The following is a 24,345-nucleotide window of genomic DNA, read 5'->3' as shown; positions in this document are numbered from 1 at the left end:
GTTTCAAAACTGCAGGCGAGCCCTGGGTGGACAGGGGAAGTGTTACAGTGATACCCTCAAGGTCTCACTGGCAAAGTGTGGCATTCCCACAGACACCTGGGAATCATTGGCCCAAGACAGTCCAAGGAGGAGGAGGAGCATCATGGAAAGCGTCGAGCACCTTGAGACTTTCCATCAATAAAAGGCAGAAGCTAGGCATAAATGGCGAAAGGAGTGCATTGCCACACCAACACCCCACCCACCCCTTCCCATGACCACCACCTGCCCCAAGTGTAACAGAGCCTGTGGTAGCAGCATTGGTCTGAACAGCCACTATGGACTCACCCTGAGGGTGGAAAAGAGTCATCCTCATCTTCACAGGACCGCCAATGTTGATGATGAGCAGAGACAACAATGGTGACATCTACCCTCGTGCACTGCAGAGATATTTCACCTCTTCCTTATAAAGCTGGCATTGACCTGGCTGCTGCCTTGTTGACTGCATCTGGTAGCAGGGCGTCCTTTGCCAATCAGCAAGAAAAGCATTATTCTTCATTCAACCACCTCATGCACTAGCACCTCCAGGACCCTGTCACCAAAGTGAGGACCTAACCTTTCTTTCTGAGCTCTGGCCTTCAGAATTACAGGACAAGAATGTGAAGGGCAGTTCCTGCCTTGCAGTGCCTGAAATGCTGTGGAACTGGGGTTTACATATGGTGCCAGCGGTGTAAGTGCCTAGCAGCAGCAAACGTTCCCCCTGCTCATACCACACGATTCCATGAACTGGGCACAGCAGAGGTCATTGTATAATTAATGAGCTGAAGAATATGCAATTGTGAGAGAAAGGTTGACAATGGGCTATGGTGGACTACCCACTCTGAAACACGATGATTTGCTAAAAAATGACAAAAATAGACAGGCAGGAAGCTGGAAGAGCACAACAAGCCAAGCAGCATCAGGAGGAAGAGAATTCAATGTTTCAGGTGCCTCCTGATGCTGCCTGGCTTGTTGTGTTCTTCCAGCCTCTTGTCTGTCTACTTTGGATTCCAGCATCTGCAGTTTTCTTGTCTCTAAAAAAAAGAAATTCAGCTCTCTATATGTAGCTAGCTGTTCCCATATTCAAATTTCTCCCTCCGTTTTAATTAATCATTCTTTTCTGGTTTGTATGATCTATCCAATCCTCTGACCACTCACAATACATCTTTCTCACAAAGTCTTTCTTTCTCAATGGAATACATTCCTTTCTTTTCTATTTTAAATTACTCTCACCATTTTGCCAGAAATGTCTCAAGGTCATCTAGCATTTAAAATTCAAATGTCAAACTGGTGAGGGTTGGAGTTCTCCTCCAAAATGGAAGAGCATTGCAACACTACAGCTGGAAAAAATACATGTGATCCTGGTTAAAGTGATTTCATTCTCACCATTGATATTCTCTATCTAATTTACAAACCTAACATTGCACAGATGTTTAACTTCATAGTTCTTAAATTGAATAATTGCTATATACTTATTAGAACAGATGTCTAGTTAATATATTCTATCATTGTGGTTTTTCAAGACTGTAACCTTGGTTTCTTTACAGCAGAGATAAATAAACTTTGTGATTACAAAATTTTGGAACAGCAAACATTGAATTGCTTATGCAATACCCTGTTTTCTAGTTTTATATTTAAACAGCAGCACGTCCAAAAAGTCATATCTAGTTTGAGACAAATTGTCCCTGCTTTACTCTGAGATACTATAAACAGGTAAGTGATTCTGCTTTTGTTCGATGTTATTAAAAAAACCTAATTCTTCCATTGACCTGATTTGTACTTAGTTTGCAAAATAAAACTTATTTAAACTTTTCACATTCTACCGAAGAATTTTTTTTTCAAAATGATACAGCAATATAGACATACTCAGTTAAAACGCTGTGTATATTGTTACTAAATTTCGAACGGTAATCCTAATCCCTAACTCTAAATTCTTAATTTTTTTCTTTTTTTTGACATTCTCCTGAAAATATTTATTCTTCATTGGAGTATGTGTGGTCATGATTGGTGGGGATACTACATCTGATTCTAATGTCGTACATCCTTGAAGTGAAGGTCACTGGATAGTTAGCTGTTGTCTGCTCCCCTAACCCTGGCTTACTGGGACTAATTACAGCTTCTGATGCTCAAATCACTAAGCTAAATGAGATCACCTAATTTAGCAGAGACTGAGTCAAAGCAATTACGTGTAACCACTTTCAAATTAATATAATTTAAATTGTATTTAATACCATTATATTATAAGTCTCTGGTTGGAACTAGTGTTATTGAGTCTGTCATTTAAGACTGAGTTATTCAAATAGATCAGTGTTATTCTCTGATCTGAAAGAAAAGTGCTATGCATTCACACTTACACACTCTATTCACCAGAATCCAATGTGTTGAATTTTAGTGTTGACTATTTCTGCAGAACAGAACCTGTTATCAAATGACTGACAGGGTAGTGGATTTATTATCAGAGGGTTGACAGAAAAGTCACTCTGTGCTAACATTCGAAAAATCGAAACAGCTTTAAAAGGTTCTTAGGTGTTGACATTTAAGCTTTGCTCTGCACCAACTGCAGTTATACTCGAGCATTGGTGAATCTGAGCAATGTCAACTTAATGATAAATCACGCTGCACATTTTGCTAAATCAATGTTAGAATGACCTGGTTTAGTTAAAACTGTGTGCCCTGACCTATCAGCTCTATGGTTGCTTGGAAGAAAGAGCTAACACCACATTATACCTTTCATTATGCATTGCTAAACAGACTTCATTTATGTTTTATTTTTTTCAAAAAGCAAGTGAAAATTGCAAAGCTGAGATTGTTAGATTTTTTTTAGGTGAAGGTATTAAAGAATATGAATCCAAGACAGGTCCTGAATGGTCTACGTTTGGTCCTATGCTCTTAGATGTCTTTGCATGCCATGCACTGAGCAGAGCATGGCAAACAAGACCCCAACCACTGTTGTTCCAGTTGTCGGAATTTATGTTAAGTCAGAGTCGTCATATAAAGTTGCTCAAAAAAGTAGTAAGCCTGAGTAACAGGAGCAAACACGGGGAGGTGATGGCCTTCTGGTCTTATCACTGGATTATTAATACAATGTGAGTATATCTTTCCTTAGTTAAAGGGAACAAAAGTGTTCACAATATTCTCAAACAAACAGAGAAAATGCGAGAGAAATAGCCCAGCTTCCTTAATGTAGTCTAACTAGTGCCTTATATAGTTTTAACAAGACTTCCTTATACTTATACTTCATTCTGTCCTATTGCAAGTTCCTATGCAGCCCTGAGTCATATCCCAAATCTTGTCACAGGGCTGGCAACATTGATTTCTGGATTGTTGCTCTTGTTGCACATTGTCTGTCCCCTTCATTATTCTAACTTCTACTACAACGACATTCAATTTTATTCCCCTAACTTGAATGGCTTCCTGTACCAAATTTGTTGAAATGAAGAGCATAGGACTGCGCTGACCATGAATGCAATTCTAAACCAGTCCTACCTGCCTGCATGTGGCCTGTATTCCTCTATTCCCTGTCTACTCATGTTTCTGTCTAAATGCTTCTTGAATGTTGCTATTGCAATTGCTTCTACTATCTACCCCGACACCTCCTATCGTCTGTGTAAAAGATTTGCCTCACACATCTCTTTCAAACTTTCCCCCTCTGACCTTAAACTTATGCATCCCCTCAGTATTTTATATTTCCACCCTGGTTAAAAGACTCCCATTATCCACCCTAATAATGCCCCTCAAAATTTTCCAACATTCCTCACGATCTACAATTCCACCAATTTCTGTGTCATCTGCAAACGTACTAATCAGACCACCTCCATAAATATTGTAAGTAACAGAGGTGTCAGCACTTATCCTTGTGGAACACCACTGGTCACAGACCTCCAGTCAGAAAATCTTACCCTCCACAACCACCCTCTGTGTTCTATGACCAAGCCAATTTTATAACCACCTTACTGACTCACCATGGATCCCATGTGACTCAATCTTCTGAACCTGCCTATAAATAAGGACCTTGTTACTAACTACTGTCCTACCCTGATCAATCACATTTGTCACTTCCTCAAAAAACTCAATCAAATTTGAGACAGGGCCTCCCAGCATAAAGCCATGCTAACTATTTCTAATAAGTCCATTCTTTACATGAGTAGATCCTAAACTTAAGAATTTTCTCAAACAATTATCCTCCCATTGATGTAAGACTCGCTGGCCTATAATTTCCTGGATTATCCTTGTTGCCCTTTTTTCAACAAAGGAGCAACATTGGCTGTTCTCCAGCCTTCTGCAACCTCTCCTGCGGCTAAAGAGGATACAGACTCCTCCCTTGCCTCCTTCAGTATCATTTCTTGGCATCCTTTAGCTCTTCTAATTCCTTGTTTAATGTATTTCTTGCTTCCTTTATACTCCTCAAGGGCTTTGTCTGATTTTATTTTCAAATTAGTTCATCTTCCCGGCAGTCCCCGTCCTCATCTAAACAGACAGAAAGACTTCTGCACTCTTGCCTTTTAGGTCTCCTGACCTGACTCACTCTCAGAGTTATACTCTCCTTTCCCTGACCACTGACCAAATTAGAGTAACCAATAGTAAGACAAATAACTTGCTCCTTGTGCAGAATATCTAGGTAACATATCCCCTCCCTGGTGTAGCACAATTCTGTAGTTTAGTTTCCATCTCAAAACATCTGAGCCAATGCCACTTGTGCTGTAAGCGCTTTTTACAGACATATACGGTTTGTATCACATTGGTAACCAGGAGGGGCCACAAGCTGCAGCAATGCTACGTCATCAGTCATAATGCATTTTTAAAAGTAAGCATATAATTAATATGTTTAATTATTTGCTTTCTTTCCCTTTGCATATATTTAATTAAAAACTCTTGTAGTATTTTTAAACGTTAGGAATAGAATAAATTTTAACTACTTAAAGCATTGTCACCAAACAGCTAGCCTCTTCCCCTGTAGTGGAATAAGAACTAATTTCAAACAGCCAGCTCATTGCCTTCAAGTTCTTGTCTCACTCTCCTAACTGATGCTGACTTTTCCTGGTTTCACTTGGTCTTTTAAGTTATGCTGGCTGCTTTTTGGTTTTCTTGAACTTTAATTATTTTCCTCTTACTGACATCTCTTCTAATCTCAACTCACATGGCATAGGATTCACTTCTTGCACCCAGCTCTGCATAACAGTAAACATGTAGCAAAGCACATTGCTTGGACATTTTACAAGTTCTTGATGTCCTGATCAATACTAGAATTTTTTCTCTACAGTAATTATGGTTTTAAACTCTCATTCTATAATTCTAACTACAGAAATAAAATACAACTACATTCCTTGATTTGCAATTATCGTGGGCATTTTACATCCTATGAATTCCAGAAGCACACACTGTTGTGGGGACATGGAGGTATTACCAAGTGTAAACACATATTTGATATTAATGAAGAAACCTCTATCTGAGTCATAGGTTGTAACATGATTCAGATGTGTATGCATATACACATCAGTCAGTTTCAGGAATGATTGACTTGTTTAGTAAATTGGTACCCATTATGTCTGTGAGGTCAAATTTGGCCCACCTGCTCCATATTGTTTATGAATGATTTAGAATAAATAGCACATCTAATTTACCATGAAAGTACAGTGCCAGATTTCACTGCTAATTGCCAGAAGTACTGGACAAACATCATTTAACAGCAAATGAGCCCATTACAACACACTTTGAAAATACTATTTAAAGCAACCATGGTATCACATAGAAACATCAACCAAGGGTTAGAACACAATTCCTCTTTTAAGGAAGTAGGAAATAATCATTGAAAGGAAGGTATATTGAGCCTTGAGCACCTCGACCCTAACCTATTTCGCAGGATTGGTGGCCATGATCTTTGACATGTTTCTGATGGGCAGCCCAAAAGAAAAATCTCCATCTTGCCACAAAGGATGCAAATCCTGTAGCAGACGAACCAACGAGTGATCAAAAAGGGAAAAGATGACCTGAAAATTAGGTCATCTATTTTACTGAAGTCTGAAATAAGAACTTCACTAGTTATGTGTTAGGAAATGGACTGGAAGGAAAGGAAACAGTTATACCCATTGTTATATTCTGGGGGCATGTTTCTCGACCATTCATGCTGCTTCCTATAGCAAGGTATTCCAAACCCTTAAATTGTAGAAGTTGACCCCTAAACATAAAGAAAGGCTTAATAATAATATATATTTATATGTAATTAAATAGGCACTTAAAAGCGCAGAACTGAGTGTTTCTAAAAAACAGCAAGTTGCCAAAGCTTTCATTTCACTATCGCCACAACAAACCCAAGAATGCCAGATTTCAGACAATTTATCAAACAGGCTGGCTGCTTACTGCTCAATTTGTACCAGCATTTGAAATTGGCATTGTAATCATTGCAATTTTATTTTAAACTTTTGCTTGAATAATACCCAGCCTTTGTATACTCACTTATTGCACAGTCTTATATTGCATATTTGCAGCACAGAAAGAAGTCTATCCAGCACACAAACATTCTCACTCCTTACTTCATCCAATTCCATCAACATTTCCTCCTACTCTTTTTTCTCTCATGTTTGCTCAGTTATTCCATATGGTAGTCAATTGTAAATTCTCACCACTCTGAGTAAAAGAGCTTAGATTGAATTGAATTGTAGCTATTTTAAAATTAATGTCTCCTAGTTTTGAACTAACCCACAACTGGAAATATTTTCTCATTAAATAAGAAACATTAGGTTCCAAAAGTACTTCATGGACATCCAACTCCACCTTGCCACCATGTCAGTTAACCCCTTCACTGCCATTCCTTGCCTGACATCCAGTGATGAATGAGCAGAAATTGCTTGCAGTTAAATATTTGGAACACAAAATCAGATGTCCTTAATTGATAAGCTCCAAACACTAATCATCTATGCAAACCCTTCCATTGGCAACAGTCTGAAGCTAGACCATTTGCAATGTTGGCATAATGTCTGAGTCAAGCTTCTGACTTCTTATCACTTCATAACCAAGACTGTTTACTTCCACGTGCACAATATCACCCAACTTCATGACTGCCTGAGCTGAGCTATTGCTTGAACTTTTAAACTATGCCTTTTTCGCTGCTAAAATTGATGATTCCAGCATGCTTCTGGCTATCCTCCCATCTTTCACAAACAATCTTTGTTTGTGTTCACCCAACTCTCTGCTGCAAATATCTGAATTTATTTTATGTTCCATTCCCACCTTTCCTCATTGACTTAGACTGGCTTTTAGTTCAGCAACATCATAATATTAAACTTCTCATTCGTGTTTTTGAAGTCCTTCAATGCCTTATCCAAACCTATCTCTGAAATCTTCTCCAGCCTTACAACTCATTAGGGTTTAGATTAGATTAGATTCCCTACAATGTGGAAACAGGCCCTTTGGCCTAACAAGTCCACGCCGACCCTCCGAAGAGTAACCCATCCAGGCGCATTTCCCTCTGACTAATGCACCTAACACTACGGGCAATTTAGCATGGCCAATTCACCTGACCTGCACATTTTTGGACTGTGGGAGGAAACCCGAGCACCCAAAGGAAACCCACGCAGACACAGGGAGAATGTGCAAACTCCACACAAACAGTCACCCGAGGCTGGAATCAAACCTGGGACCCTGGTGTTGTGGGGCAGCAGTGCTAACCACTGAGCCACTGCACTGTCCCTTTTCTTTACTTCTCCAGGCCTGTTGCTTCTGCTCAATTGTAATCACTATTATTATACCTTCCTTCAGCTTTGGAGTTCCATCCTTAAATATCTTTCTCTCCAACTTTATGAAATTCCATAACACTTTTCTATTTGACTGCAATTTGAACATTTATCTCCTTCGGCGGCTTGGTATCAAAATTTATTAGTGCTGCAGAGAAGCCCCTAATGATATTTTACTAACTAAAATAAGTGTTGCACTTTACTCCTTCCCTACCCAACCCTTCCTTATTTAAAAAAAAAATCTCTATTATGTCAATTGTCAGCCTCCTCAGTGTTTTCCAACAGTTGTGATCTCTCAGTTTTAGATTAGATTCTCTACAATATGGAAACAGGCCCTTTGGCCCAACAAGTCAACACCGACCCTCCGAAGAGTAACCCACCCAGACCCATTCCCCTAGCCTACATTTACCATGACTAATGCACCTATCACTATGGACAATTTAGCATGGCCAATTCATCTGACCCGCACATCTTTGGATTGTGGGAGGAAACCGTATCACCTGGAGGAAACCCACGCAGACACGGGGAGAATGTGCAAACTCCACACAGTCAGTCACCCAAGGAGGGAATCAAACCCGGGTCCCTGGCTCTTTGAGGCAGCAGTGCTAACCACTGAGCCACCGTGCCACCCTTGTGAATCCTTTCTCCTACTTGTTGAGAAACATGTTTACTTGTTAAAAATGGGCACCAAAATGATGGTCATTCTACCTGGTGTGGGAGCATTCAACTTCATTTGCTATATTTTTGAGATATATTACTATTCCTCTTGAATTGTGCACTTTCCAAGACAGGTCTTTAACTTCCATGGGTCTAAACCCACTGGAGTGAATGTGTTGCCCATCCAAAAGAATGTTGGGAATCCCAAACTTTATCTGGGTTTGGTTCATTTAAATATAGCCACCAATGCCAAAGAAGCACTCTCTTGCCTGCTGGTTGCAGAAGAGTTAAAAAAAATCAGCTAGCTGTTGTACTTTTTCAACCTCTGAGCCTTCATTTTGCAGACAAGAAAGAGTCATCAGCCCAAGGAAAATTGCTCCCTATGACTCTTTATAGATGATGCTGCAACTCAATGTGCTCATGGTGAATGAAGGACAGTTGCTACTTTAATTTCGCCCTTGCATAAATCACATTTTTCTTGATGATTAAATGTCTGTTAAACTTTCCCATCATCATGTCATGGCTTTCACTGCCACCGTCTGTCTGATTGAATCCTGTGAGAATATGGTCTGCTTTATTATCTGTGCAGTAAATCATTGTGTTCCTTACCTCAGGTTCCACTCTATCTGCTACACTTGACACATATCCAAAGCTTTCTCCAGTTTGGCTATTCCTCAAGCTTGAACACATTCAATTTCAGTGGAGGAGTGACAGGAATATCAGCCTCTGTCATATCCAGTTTTGTTAGACATTTAACAAACATTTTAAAACATTTTGACAGTATCTCAGCTGCACCTCTATCATTTTTTATTTCCCTGTTTGAAGCTCACATTGACTCTATTATTCTTGTGTTTACTGAGAACAGTTCCAAGTTTAAATGTACTTTTTTTTAATATACAATCCAACATCTGATGAGGTAATAGATTTTCACCTTCACCACTAAGTGGTAGCTTGGGGGGGTGGGGGCGGGGGGAGGGGGGGGGGGGTGGTGGCGTGGGGGTACAGATATATTTAATGTTTTTTATGGAAATGCTGAACTAAATTTGACACCAATATATTCCATAGCAATGCGCTGCACGAATATAAATAGATCAATTGCATTATTGAATTGGCAGTCCCCAAACTGAAGGGCAGTGTATCATTAGCTCTGCTGCCAGGATTAACATAGAGTGGAATAGGAGGAAATGTTTGCCCATTTTATTGATAAAGAATCTCCATTTTATTTCCATTACTCTGTAGCAGAGCAAAACCTTCGACTCTGTTTTGCAGCATCATAAATATGTTAACTTTCTTTCAGGAGGAAATACAAATCAAATATTACTGCCACATTGGAGGATCTTATAGGTTGGTATCAACCTCCTACATTCCTACTGCCATAAAAGATTCCTTTTTATCTTAAGTAACAAACAGATGTTGCCAATAGTAGGCACTGGTGTTCTGAATTTTTGATATGATTTGTGGAATGTGAACATTGGTGATGTGGAATGTGGACATTGCCTGACCCTAACTGCTGTTGAGTAAGTGACACTGTGTCAACTTCTTGAGTTGCTATAATCCAATCGTGCAATACATAGGGCCATTGAGGAGGGAGCGCCAGGTTTTCGAACTAGTGACAGTGAATAAACACTGTGCGTAGGCTTAAGTAGGTGATGGCCACTAGTATTATTACTAAACTATTAATCCAGAGACCCAGATGATGTTCTGTGTACCTGAGTTTAAATCCTGCCAAGGCAGAAGGTGGAATTTGAATTCAAAATAATCTGAAAGTAAGAGTTTAATGATGATCATGAATCTATTATTGATTGTCTGCAAGAACCCATTTGATTCAGTAATGTCCTTCAGTGAAGGAAACTTCCATCCTGATCTGCTCTGGAATACATGTGGCTCCAGACCTATAGCAATGTGGTTGACCTTTAAAGGCCCTCCAGACAATTAGAGATGGGTAATAAATGCTGGTCCAGCCAATGATGCCCACATAGTCTGTATTGTGTTTGACTTGGAGTGGAACATGCAGTTGTTGACTGTCCACATATCTGCTGCTCTTGTTCTTTTAGTAGTAGGGATCATAACTTTGGAAGTGCTATTAAACAGCCATGATGAATCGCTGCAGTGTGTTTTGTACTTTTGACATGGAACACCTATTGTGGAAGGAGTGAATGATTAAGGTGATGTATGAGATGTCAATCAAGCTGCTTTTGGCTGCATGGTGTTCATCTAATTGAGAGTTGCTGGAGCAGCATTCATCAAGGCAAGTAGAGTATATTCCATCAGAATTTCAGGCTTGAGCTTGTAGGTGGCGAACAGACTCTGGGGAGTCAACATATGGACTAACTATCACAGAATTCTCAGCATCAGACATGTTCTTGTAGCCATAGTTTTTATATGGCTGTTCCAGTTAAGTTTCTGGACAATGATAATCAACAAGAATTGATAGTAGGACTCAGCAACAATATTACTGTTGATTCTGTCTTGTGATCTCCCTGGAGGCCACTTTATTGTCCAAATTCTGAATGCCATTCATCTCTTGTTACTTGTGAGCATGGACAGCTTCAGTGTCTAATGGACAGCTTCAGTATCTATGAAGTTGCAAATGATACTGAACATTGTGAAATCATTGATAAACATCCACTTCTCACCTTATATTGGAGGGAAGATCATTGATGAAACAGTTAAAGATGGTTGGACGTAGAATAATACCCTGGCAAACTCCTGCAGTGATATCCTGGGAATGGGCTGAATAACCTTGAACATCCAGCAAACCTTCTTTGTGCTGGGTACGATTAGTAAGATCTGGAGCCAAGTGGGCCTAGTGTACCCCAAACTAAGCATTGGTGAGCAGGTTATTTATGGGTTAGTGCTGTTTGATAGGACTGTTATGACATGTCTGTCAATGCACAGTGGAGTGAATATGCTTAGTCTCATCAGGTTCCCACAAACAAAAAAACTATTGAGTATTTCATACATTAAAGAATAGAAATGGTAAATTTTAATGTCAGAAACACAGTTCCCAGCAGCAGAATGGGGGAAACACCCATGTTGTTTGGCTGGGAAGGAATCGGCTATACGCAATCAGTCAAATAATTAAGCAGAGGACTGGGACACCATGAATCAAGCATTATATATGGTCATGAAGCTGTCATTCAGGCAATGGGGGCACAAATTTGTCTCCATTTTTAAGTGGAATCAGATCTGACTACAGTGCTTCAGAGCTTCCTGCATTACACTGTCAGCCACCTTGAGGGTCACCTGATAAAGCAGAGCAAAAGCCTTCATCTCCCAAAACAGCACCTTGGGTTTCTGCAGCACTGAATCCACAGAGTGGAGCATGAGACAGTTAGCAGGGGAAGGTTGAATGGTTAATAAATACAACTTCACAATTTAGCCTGCAGGATTGCCTCCAGGTTGTACAGGAACAGTGGGATGTATTGTTCCCAGGGAAAATAAGAAGGGAGCCTTCCACCTGATCAAAGAAGACTGAACAAAGATAGCAGCAGAGGTCAGTGGGTATGGGATTCAGCAACACATCCAGATCCAGCACTGACCTCCTCCACACTGGGCAGAGTCTGAGTGAATGCTGAGAGAGCATTGGCTCTCCTGTGGGGCAGTATGCCATGGGCAAGTTGCTTGATAGAATTGAATGCACCCCCCCATCCCCCACCCCCGCCCACAGCAGCATAATAACTGCAAGCAAGTGACCAGCTTTGGCCTCAGTGTCATCATCCTCCAAATACCATGAGAGTGGAAATAGGTACAAGAATTGGGAAGACTCATTATGGATCAGAGCAACGCCTGATAAATATGCCAATCAGACATGAACATTCACTATCCTCTTCTGCCTGAATTGTTTATGTTCTCCATGCCCAAGTATATGCATATTCGAGGGGCAGTTTGCTTCATTGACACGAGTCCTGCATCATACCACAGGGCAATAGAGCATCAAAACGCCAGAGAGCACAGTGACACATCTTTACCTGGCACTCTCCACCAGCAGACAGATGCTCACCTCATTGGGGAAACATTTATGGTTACATGAATGTTCATGCTGGTCTCCAGGTTGATAATGAACCGTTAGTGTAAGCCACATGGCATCAGCAAGAGTTGCAGTATGTAATAGGGGATCATCTTATGGACATACATGAAACTATGCACAGCCATTCACAGACAATGGAGAAGCCCATCCAGTTCATAAAGTCCTGCCATGTCTCAGATGTGTAAGCTCATAATTTCCTCTATAGAGTCTCATGGAAAGCCAGATCCAGAGGACCTCTCTGATTGCTGAATATCTGCTTAAGTTTTCATGCAATCACTTTGACCATTATCTCAATGCAATAGTGGCCTGGACTTCCCTTCACATCTTCCCTTCATCTCCAATAGACAGACTAGCACTGTAACACTGAAAGGGAGCGAGAAAAACAGCCTACTGGCTTTTGTTTATTCATTTATGGGATGTGAGTGTTCCCACCACTAATTGCCTTGAAGAAAGTAGTGGTGAGCTCCAGACCTGAATCATTACATTCTTTGGGGTGTAGGCACCTCACAATGCTGCTAGTGAAGGATCTCCAGGATACTGACCCAGCAACACTGAAAGAACAAAAACATAATTCCAAGTCAGGAGGGTGTGTAGTTCGGAGGAGCTTTTACAAGTGGTGGTGTGGCCATGTATAAGCAGTTCTTGTTTGTCTACGTGGTAGAGGACATGGGTATACGATATGTGGTCAAAGAAATTTGGGTGAGTTACTGCAGTACATCTTGAAGATGGTATACACTGCTACCACTATGTGACAGTGAATGCAGTGCCAATCAAATATATTGTTTTATCCTAGATAATATCAAATTGATTAAATTTTGGCAGAGCTGCACCTCCCAGGCAAGTGTGGTGTATTCTACCATATTCCTAACTTGAAACCCTGTAGATGGTGAAAATGTTTTATGGAGACAGGAGGTGAGTACTTGGCACAGAATTCCCAGCAGATAACCTGCTCTTGTAGCCATAGTATTTAACTAGCCACTTTCACAGTCTCTGGGCAATAGGTACCACCTGGATGTTGATAGTGGGAGATTCAACAATGCTAATGCCATTTAGCATCAAGGAGTGAAGATCAGGTTTCTCATGTTGAAGATGAGCATTGAATGGCACATGTGTGGCATACATTACCTGCCATTTATCAGCCCTGAATGTTGTCCAGGCCTTGTTAGATATGGACAGAGAGCTTCAGTATATGAGGAGTCATGAATAGTGCTGAATATTGTGTAATAATCAGTTAACATGCCCATTTCTGATGGAAAGAAGGTCATTGATGAAGCAGCCAAATGTGGCTGGGCCTAGCTCACTACCCTGAGGAACTCCTGCAGAAATGCCATGGGGCTGTGATGACTGACCTCCGACAACCATTCTCCTATGTGTTAGGTATGACTCGAACCAGTGAAGCGCTTTTTTCCTTGATTCCCATTGACTCCAGTTTTGCTCTGGACCCTTCAAGCCATATTCAGTCAAATGCTATCAAGGGTAGTCGCTCTAACCTCACCTCGGTGCTCAGCCTGTTGTCCACATTTGGATAAAGGCAATAATACCTTAGTTCAAACATGGAGCCAAGTGATCCTAGTGGGATCCACATTGAAAGCCAGTGAATACGTTATCCCACTGTAAGTGCCGCGTAATAGCTCTGTCAGTGATCCCCTCCATCACTTTGCTGATGATCAAGAGACAACTGATAGGGTGGGATTTGGATTTGTTGGATTTGTTTACAGAACATACTTGGGCCATTTTCCATGTTGCTGAGTAGATAATAGAGTTGAAAATGTGTTGCTGGAAAAGCGCAGCAGGCCAGGCAGCATCCAAGGAGCAAGAGAATTGACATTTCGGGCATGAGCCCTTCTTCGGGCATGAGCCCTTCTTCCTGAAGAAGGGCTCATGCCCGAAACGTCGATTCTCCTGCTCCTTGGATGCTGCCTGACCTGCTGCGCTTTTCCAGCAACACATTTTCAGCTCTGATCTCCAGTATCTGCAGTCCTCACTTTTGCCTAGATAATAGAGTTGTCGCTTTTCAAGAACAGCAAGGTTGTGAGAGTGTAGCTAGTCCTGGTGAACAAATCTTCAGTACTATTATTAAAAACAAAATATTGTAGATGCTGCTAGTCTGAAATAAAGATAAAGAGCAACCCATTACTAGAAATGTCAACACCATTTCACTCTCCAATCCAATCCTCTGGCACTTTCACCATACCAAGCAATGTCAGGGATTGTGGCAAATTGTTCCGTACAACTTCCTTCAGCAACCTTGGTGCCAACCATCTGAACTAGGTAATTTATTCTCTCTAAGCACAGCTAGCCTGTCTTCTACATCTTTAGAGCAACTTCCAATTAATTCTTAACTTTACTATCTCCACTTTTTTTTTTTGGAAATTCAGCACAACAACTCTTAGGGCAGCATGGTGGCTCAGTGGTTAGCACTGCGACCTCAGATTTCCAGAGACTTGGGTTTGATTCTGGTCTTAGGTGTTTGTCTGTGTGGAGTTTGTTTGTCCTCCCTGTGTCTGTGTGGGTTTCCTCCCACAGTCCAAATCTGTGCTGATTAGGAGGATTGGCCATGGTAAATTGCCCTGTAGTATCAAGGGGTGTGTAAAATAGTGGATTAGCCATCTGAATTGCAGGGACCGTTGGGGAGGTACTGGGCGCCATGCCTTTTGGAGGGTCAGTGCAGATGTAATAAGCCGAATGGCCTCTTGCTACACCCTTGGGACTCCAGATCATTTTAGAGGATGGTTAAGAGTCAATCACATTGCAATGAGTTTGGAATCACATGCAGGCCACACAGAATAATGACAATTGATTTCCAAACCTAACAAATACCAAAGAATTAGGTGTGTTTTGTGAAAATCTAATATTTTCATGATTATCTTATTTCAAATTTATTCAATTATTTGAATTTAAATTGCCCAGTGGGATTGAAATGCATGTTTCCAGAGGATTAGCTCCGACCTCTGGATTTAGTATAGTAACATGATTACTATGATGCTGTTTGTTGTTATATCTTCTATTGAGAGTTTTCATTAAATGTTTATAATTCATATGTGAATAGCCAAGTCGGAATGACTGCACATAAACCCTTACATCAATGATAGATTTATCCAACCACATAAATATAGTTGGATACCTCATTACATCTCCAACAGTGGAAGTGTTCATTTGGTTGTATGCTTTCGAACATTGAGAAGCCATCTCTTTGATATTATTAAAATGTCCTATTATGGAGTTTTTAAAAAAAATTCTGTGTTTTAGGCTAATACAGTTAGTTAGGCAGTTAGTTAACTTCTTCCCATTAGTTTCTTTGGCTCAGTGCGAGTTGTGTTGAGCTTGATGGAATAATTTTTGCCACAAGGCCAAATGGGTTTTCTCATTGTTTGTTAATCAGCCCCCTACTGTACACCCTGCACACCCACGATTGTGTTGCCAAATTCTGTATGAACACTATCTACAAGTTTGCTGATAACACCACCGTGGTAGGCCGATCTCAAACAATGAGGAGTCAGAATACAGGAAAGAGATAGAGTGCTTTGTGTCATGGTGCAATGATAACAACCTCTCTCTCAACGTTGGCAAAACAAAAGAACTGATCATTGGCTTCAGGAAGAAAGGAGGAGGAGGACATGCCACTATCTGCATCAATGGAGCTGAGATGGAGAGGGTCAAGAGCATCAAATTCCTTGGAGTGACGATAACCAACAACATGTCCTGGACCTCCTGTGTAGATTGTTATGAAGATGTGGGTGTACTGTACCTTTAAGAAAGTTATTAGCTAGTAGAGCTACCTGACAGCACCAACAATTATGTAACATTTTAGTTGGTTGCCTGGAGACCAAAACAAATTCAAATTCAACCAATCAGTTTAAATTATACACCAAAATACCATCCTTTAATCATGTTTTAATTGATTATATTGACAAATCTTAAAGCCAATGACACAATCCAATGCTTTGGGATATAAAACCAGGGAACATTGAACAGTTGGGAGGAGATCTGCCATGCCACCAGCATGTAAAGACTGCCTAAAAATAGCTCTCTTAAAGGTACCTTTATCAATCAGTAAACTGTGAAACAGAATCCCCAAGAAGAAGAAAAGAAGAACGGAAGGCTGCCTGGTTTTGGAGATAAGAAGTTTTGGTTTGTAAATCTTAATCAGGATTTTCATTGGACCAGCATTGTAGAAGGGAAAGTAAAAGATAAGTTAGAGGAAGGAGTTGTAAATAGTTGCTAGTTAATTATTCTCTGTTAAACTTAAAGAAATAAAGTTGTTAATTTTTACTTTGAATAGTTCTCAGCCTCTCGAATGTTCACAGATTGCTGCATGGGATAAATCCTTTCTGCATTGTTGGTTTCGATCAAGCAGGAGGGGTTACCTTATATCATAACAAGATGCAATGACCAACATAAGAACTAGGAGAGGAGTAGGCCATGTGGTCCTTTGAGCCTGCACTGCCATTCAATAAGATCATGGCCGGAGGCACAACAATGCCTCTTCTTCCTCAGGTGGCTTAGAAAATTTGGCATGTTCATAAGGACCTCACAATCTATAGATTATGATGGTGCTGTCACTTTAAAAGTTTATTTTCTCCTTGGTGTTTTTCAGGAGATGTCATAAAGGCTGATGTGCTGAAGTATCTAGTTTACCAATGGCAGGGGAATGGCCAGATCTCCTAGTTCAGGTTTTTTTCTAGCTTGGTTTTTTTTGCAACAGACACAAGATGCTGAAGTCCAGAAAAGGTTTCCAAGCTTCAGCAGATGATTCCTGACTGCTTTTCTCTCTGAAATCTCTTTGAAAGTTGTTCCATTCTACCTGCAAGAATCTGTTTTTTGATTTACCTTTTTGCCAAGGCATGTATTTTTTGGGATGTTACTGGATTGGAACAACTTCTTAGTTAAGTTGCTGTATCCGGTCGGTTACGTTTTTCAATAGTTATTCTAAATTCCATTTTCTTTTGTTCATGTTTCAACTGTTGTGTTTAAATAAAAATAAATTCTGTTTTGCTTAAAGCTGAGTGGTTTGACCAGCTGCATCACATCTGGAATATCCATTCACATTTACCTTTAAGATAAGAACAAGTTAGGGTCTAGGCTACTTAAACTATTTTGAGGGATGCCTGGCCTGGTCCATAACAAGATGCACCAAACAAAACATTCTATCTGTATGTATAATGGTCTGGTTCGGCAACTGCCCTGCCCAGGACTGCAATAAACTGCAGAAAGTTCTGTGAACAACCCAGACAATCACAAAAGCCAACCTCCCATCCATGGACTCCATTTACATTTCTCATTACCACGGGAAGGCTGCCACCATTACCAAAGTTCCCCCCACCACCTCTCAAACACCCCAGTAATGCTCTCCTATGACCAATTCCATCAGGCAGAAGATACAGAAGCTTGAACACACTCACCAACAGGTTCAAGACCAGCTTCTTCCCTGCCATTATTAGACTGCTGAATGGACCTCTTTAAGTTCAAAAAACACTGATCTTGCTAATGCTGATCTTGCTTTGTGCACCTCCTGTGTAGTGTAACCTTGTATACCTCACTCTGTCTAAGCACCTTATGGTCTGTATGTCTGTGTTTGCTAAGATTTGCCTGTATTGCTTGCTTTTCACTGTACTCAGGTACATATGACGACAATAAATCAATCAAATTTACTGCATGAATTGGCATTTCGGCCCACACAGCAAGTTTCATATCCAATTTCTGTCCCAGTTACCATGCGCTGTTCCCTGAGCCACTTGTCATTCACTGGAAATGCCTGAACTGATCGGAATCCCTGGTGCCAGTGCCGCATTTAAAAAGACATTATGAATGCAGACAGGCATTGTCTATCTGGAGCTGCCCAGCATGATTCCTGACATTTACTCTGGACATGGCAGACAGGAGAAATCGATAGCTCACTTGATACGCTGTGTCCTGGAGGACCTTCTCGATGGTGCACAAGTAGTGCTTCCTCCTTCCAGGACAGCAGTGGAAGCATGTCACCAAATGATGCCTGACTGCTTGGAGGTTGCCACTTAGTGTAAAGCATTTTCAGCCTTTTGGAGGAATGCACAGAAATGTAAGAAGAAGATCAACGTTCTTCTCCACTCCACCAGCATAAGTGCCAACATCTTTTCTCCAATACTTCATACTCCCTGTATCTCTGCTACTGGATCCACCTCTCACCAAGGTTCCTGTTCTACCACTCTCACTAATTAATGCAACATTTTGCCCTCTCACCCTCACCCTGCACACCCTCTGCATTGCCTACTCACTCATTCAGCACCTGTCTCCACCTATACAAGCAGTAATAGCTGTGCCACTAACTTTCATCTTCCATAATATCCACGTCACTCTCATTCCAGGAGTAAAACAGCTGACAATAGGGCTTCCCATCATTCGGCTTCTCACTCCTTATAAGTGTTTGATCCTGACTCTGACTGTCCCAAACTATTTATTAGCAGTATTACAATGATTGATGCTGGTGCAACCTGAAATAAAGAATTGAGGTCCAGAAGGGTCTTGAAATGGATCTGTCATGCACCATGAGGTTTCATAGAGGCTGGCACATGCTGGATGCCAATTTCTGTGGATAAGGGATCTATGTAGCCATACCCATGGATTATGCCCAAGACATTGGTGCCCAGTATCAAACACAGAGATATTTTGGAGCAAGTGGTCGGTTAATCCTACTAAGAACCCACTCCGGTTTTCATGTTGAGTTCAACCTGTGGCAAGTTGAATTGTTAATAAAGCTTTTACCAAGCAATAATGAGCATCAATTGGGAACTTGCTGCTGCCTTGTGAGAATCTGCCACACTATTTGGAAAGAGTGTACACGATGCAGCGAGACAATCACAACATTGAGATAAGTCTCACCATCATCTCACCCAATTCCCCCATTCATCTCACCATAACCCAAGGTGCTCAGAGCCTAATCAGATTCTACCCTATGAACTTATTGGTTTCATACCCTTGAATAAGATTCTTCCACTTCTGATATACTGCACTCTAATTTACATTTGCACATTACAGGTTACAAAATCACTCTCTGGTTTAACGTCTAAGAATTGAATTGAATTGAATTTATTGCCACATATACTGAAGCACAGTGAAAAGCTTTGTCTTGTGAGGATAAAGCCCTCTTTTACATGATTCTTTTAGTCCATGTCTTCTCTTATTCAGTTTTAACTGATGTCTGAGTCACTTCATAAATCATACCATAATTTGCACGTTTCATTATATCACAAAATGTAATTTAGGTATACACATCCCATATAAGAAGATTCCTAATCAATTTCATAGAATGGGTAGACCACCTCAACACATGCATGCCATCCTGGAATGCCATAATGATAGCAGATGATTACAGAAATGAAAGGCCCAATGCTCTCTAGTCACCCAATAATATAAATGGCATATAAACAATTACTTAAAGAATCTATCAATATTGATTTGCAAAAGGTCTTCCTACTTTTTGTCCTGAATTGTGTTCACTCTTTGAATTCCTGAGTATTGCTTTGATTGTACCTGTCTCCACAAGAGAGGGAACAAATAACCTCCAGAAAGTTTTAGGGGACCTAGGGGCTTGGGAGTGGGCAGAACTGAAGGAAATCTGTATTAATAAGAAATTGGTGTTGGGGAAATTAATGGGATTAAAGGCTGACAAATTACCAGGGTCGGATAATCTCTCCCCTGAATACGAAAGGAAATGGACTTGGAAATATTGGATGCATTGGTGGTCATCTTCCAAAATTCTATAAACTCTGGAGCAGTTCCTACAGATTGCAGGTTGGCAAATGCAACTCCATTAATTAAAAAAGATTATAGATCAATTAGCCTGACATCAGTAGTGGGCAAGATGCTCGAAGTTTGTTATAAAAGACATGATTACAGAATATTGAGAAAGCTTTATCAGGTTTGGACTAAGCCATCATGGGTTTATGTAAAGCAAATCATGTGCAATAAATCTACTGGTGATGAAACTAGTAGACTAGATGAGGAGGAAATGTTGGATGTGGTGTATTTGGATTTTCAAAAGTCTTTTGATAAAGTTCTTCATTAGTGGTTAGTGGGCAAACCTAAAGCACATGGGCTAATATATTAATATGGATCAAGAAATGGTTGACAGACAGGAATCAAAGAGTGGGAATAAATGGGTCTTCTTTGAAGTGGCAGGTGATGACTAATGGTGCACCACAGGGATTTGAATCCCAGGTATTACAAGATATCTATAATGACCTGAATGAGGGAAGCAAATGTAACATTTCCAAGTTTGCTGATGACACAAAACTTGTTGGGATTATGAATTGTGAGGAAGATGAAGAAAGTTTCAAGTTGATTTAAACAAGTTGAGTAAGAGGGCAGACAGATGATAGATGCAAGCTGAAAAATGTGTTGCGGGAAAAGCGCAGCAGGTCAGGCAACATCCAAGGAGCAGGAGAATCGACGTTTCGGGCATAAGCCTTTCTTCAGGAAGATAGATGCAATATAGCAGAGAGAAATGTACATTTCTACACATTGTGTGAAAATCAGAGACAAACGTTATTTAAAAGGTGATGTATTGAGAAACGTGGATGTACAAAGGGATCTGGATATACTTGTACAACCTTAAATGAAAGTAGACAGGCAGATGAACAAGCAATTAGGAAGGCAAATGGTAAATTGGCTTTCATTGCAAGAACATTTAAGTTCAGAAGTTAGGATGTCTTACCACAGTTATACATGGCCTTAGTGAGACTACAACTAAATTATTGTGTGCAGTTTTGATCCTTCTATCTAAGAAAGCTTACATTTACCATAGAAGGAATGCAACAGAGGTTCATGAAGCTGATACCAGGGATGGTAGGACTGTCTTATGAGGAGAGATTGGTTCATTCACTAGAATGTGGCTGTATTTACTAGAATTTAGAAAGATGAGAGGAGGTTTGATTGAAGCGTTTAAATTCTAACAGGGCTGAAAAGATGGGATTCAGGGAAGATGTTTTCCTTGGTTTGGCTTCTAGAACCGGCCTCCCAGACTCAGGATATAGGTTAGATCATTTAGGACTGAGATTTGGAAAACCTTCTTTGCTAAAAGGGTAGTGAACCTATGGAATTCTCTACCACCGAAAACAGTGGAGACCAATTCACTGAAGATATTCAAGATTGATTAATGTTTAGATTTTAGAGGCAGCAAGGAGTCTAGAGAGAAAATGGAAATATGGGTAATGAGACAGAGGTATGATCATGCTGAATGGCAGAGCATGTTCAAAGGCTCAAGTTCCTAACTTCAATGTTTCTACACCTACCTTTTAAATAGTTTCCAGTTTTAAAAACAGGTGGAACAGCATTGCAATGAGTTGAGATTAGCTCCAGGACACTAATAGGAAATTATGTTTCAAAACGCTATTAATAATGCTTCTTCTTCAGGAGAAATTCTATAAAGTTTAAGAGAGGTGAGATCAATCATGGCGCATAGTCTTTTCATTGTAAACAATCCTGGGGTAGAATTCTCTTCGGGGATTCTCCTGATCTCCTATTGTTTTTCAGATGAGAAATTCATGACCTCAGTTGAACTTCAGCTACCCTATACTCCTCTACACAAGGGAGCAATCAGGAGTTTCATTTAGACAACCAAGTAGCTACAACTTTTGGTTGCTTTGGTAAATTAATAGTAATTATTTTTCCTAGATTTCTTTTCACTATCTCAATTCTCCAAAATTACTTTTAACAATAAGATACCATTTGTAATGGTTTTAATACGTCAATGATATGTTTACATTTGTATGGAAAATACTACCTGAGAGGATGGGGGGGGGGAGGGGTTACTGAAGGTGTGGTTGATGGCAACCACATTTCTCCTTTTACATTTTCACAAACTGCCTGTATCATCTCTGCAGAAGTTGGAGCAAACGCATGGGAGAGTTCTTACAGAAAATCACCCTAAGGATTCAAAGAGCCAATATATTACCATTCCAGAAATAACCTTAGTGATTTATTTCAAATTCATAATTCAGCATGCATTTAATTTGGCAGATACCGCTTTCGAAGAATGGGAGACTGGACCTTTCTTGGAAGATTGCTGGATAAGGTTCAGTCACAGTCTACAGTTATTGGGAAAATCTGGCTCACGACGTTGTTTGTGTTCAGGATCTTACTCCTTGGGGCTGGTGCAGAGAAGGTTTGGGGTGATGAACAGTCTGGCTTCGTTTGCAACACACGCCAACCTGGTTGTGAAAATGTCTGCTATGATAAAGCTTTTCCAATCTCTCACATTCGCTTTTGGGTTCTTCAGATTATTTTCGTCTCGACCCCTACCTTGATATATCTTGGTCATGCTTTACATGTGATCCACAATGAAGCAAAACAACCAACTGATGAAACTAAAACTACTTTCAGACAAATCAAGAAGTCAAAATACACTGTAACGCGTGGAAAAGTGAAAATACAAGGAATCCTATTATTCTCCTACTTACTACAAGTTTTCTGTAAAATTTTATTTGAAGTTGCTTTCATTATGGGTCAATGGTATCTATTTGGATTTTCCTTGAGTCCTATTTATGTATGTGACAGATACCCCTGTCCACATAGAGTAGATTGCTTTATTTCACGTCCAACAGAAAAGACCATTTTCATTATTTTTATGTTGGCTGTGAGTTGTGTGTCACTTGTTCTAAATTTAAGCGAAATAATTTACCTTATTTTCAAGGGAATAATGTTTTCTACACGTAAAAAGTATCACCATCACATTCAACCTAGATATGTCTTTGACACTTTTGATAAATCAGATGTCTCTGAAACCGTATTTCCATCAGATTCTAAATCCAACCTTTTGAAAGGAGAGAAACAATATAATAGTAATGACCCCAGTTCTCAGAATAAGATTAACGATAGCATTGAAACGTCTGTTAAGAAACCAAAGGATGAGCTCGTGAAAATGTCTAAAGATGAATAAGAGCATGCTATTTCTGAGAAGAGGTAGCTTATTAAGTGCAAAGAATATCAGACAGCAACAAAAATATGGTAACAATGATTGCATTTTTGTATTATGTGTAACAATGTAATAAAAAAAATTGCAGTTAATTATTGTAAAGCAATTTCTGCCCGACTATATGAGGGTAGTTGTTCTGTATAAGTGACTTCAAGAGGCAACTGAATCAAAATTTATAACTAGGCCAATTTTCATCCAACATCCTTGAAAATCGCCTTGCTATACTAGTCATTTATTGTGGAAAGTTATGACAAAAATAATTCAGCGCACATGTGCAATGTGTATACCGATATAACAGCATTTTTGAAACTAGTACATTGTTTGGCAATTGACAGGTGATAATACATTGTTACAATCACACAGATATGTGACAAAGACAATTTAAATGGAACATGGAGCCTCATTTTAAACGTGTATTTGACTGTATGAGAAATGCTGTGAAATGTAGAAGAAGCATTCTAGTTATATGCATGGTAGGTGATTCATTTACAGAATTGGTCATTATTCCATATAGCTAGCTTTAATCATAAGGACCAGAAAATGTCTTCCATTGTCAATTAGTGTTACTGAATTAACTTCAATCAGTCAATTAATTTAATATTTCAAAATTGAAAATTGCAATAAATTTTTTAAAAATTTCAATGTCTTTTGTTTATTTTCTGACAAATATGCAAAAGAAGACAATATTGGCTAACAGTTGATCTTTCTATTTCAGTTCATTATTTTAAGGAAAATCTAAGCACACTTGATAGAACAGGTAAAGTCGAATGTTAAACTAACGTCAAAAAAGAAACATGCAGTTGAGGGTTGAAGGAACAATAAGCAAAATCAAAGAAAGAAAAAAATGAATCTGGAATAGGGCAGCATAGGTTAAAGATAAGGAACTAATCACAGTGTTATTCAGAACAATGCTGTCCATTTAATTGGCATTTTGTCCACCAACTTCATCATCTATCCACTGG

At 39.8% G+C, this 24,345-nt stretch overlaps 1 protein-coding gene across 2 annotated transcripts; it reads left to right on the top strand.

The window, feature by feature from the left end:
* The first annotated feature begins 1,652 nt into the window (after nucleotides 1–1,652).
* On the top strand, nucleotides 1,653–24,025 carry gja13.1 (gap junction protein alpha 13.1). 2 transcript variants are annotated; one of them, XM_043684285.2, is made up of 3 exons: nucleotides 1,660–1,728; nucleotides 9,700–9,746; nucleotides 22,429–24,025. In XM_043684285.2, exon 3 carries the CDS (start codon nucleotides 22,445–22,447, stop codon nucleotides 23,345–23,347), a length of 903 nt encoding a protein of 300 aa, XP_043540220.2. In that variant the 5' UTR covers nucleotides 1,660–1,728; nucleotides 9,700–9,746; nucleotides 22,429–22,444; the 3' UTR covers nucleotides 23,348–24,025. The 2 variants fall into 2 exon arrangements, with proteins under 2 accessions (XP_043540226.2, XP_043540220.2); XM_043684291.2 differs by lacking the exon at nucleotides 9,700–9,746 and having other exon boundaries at nucleotides 1,653–1,728.
* The last annotated feature ends 320 nt before the right edge of the window (nucleotides 24,026–24,345 follow it).

This window comes from Chiloscyllium plagiosum, unplaced genomic scaffold (assembly GCF_037043375.1).
Source record: "Chiloscyllium plagiosum isolate Xiang-an unplaced genomic scaffold, Cpla_swu_hap1 HiC_scaffold_3, whole genome shotgun sequence".
In the NCBI taxonomy this organism is placed as follows: domain Eukaryota; kingdom Metazoa; phylum Chordata; class Chondrichthyes; order Orectolobiformes; family Hemiscylliidae; genus Chiloscyllium; species Chiloscyllium plagiosum.
The sequence above is the reverse complement of the archived record's forward strand: the minus strand, read 5'-3'. Positions and strand labels throughout refer to the sequence as shown.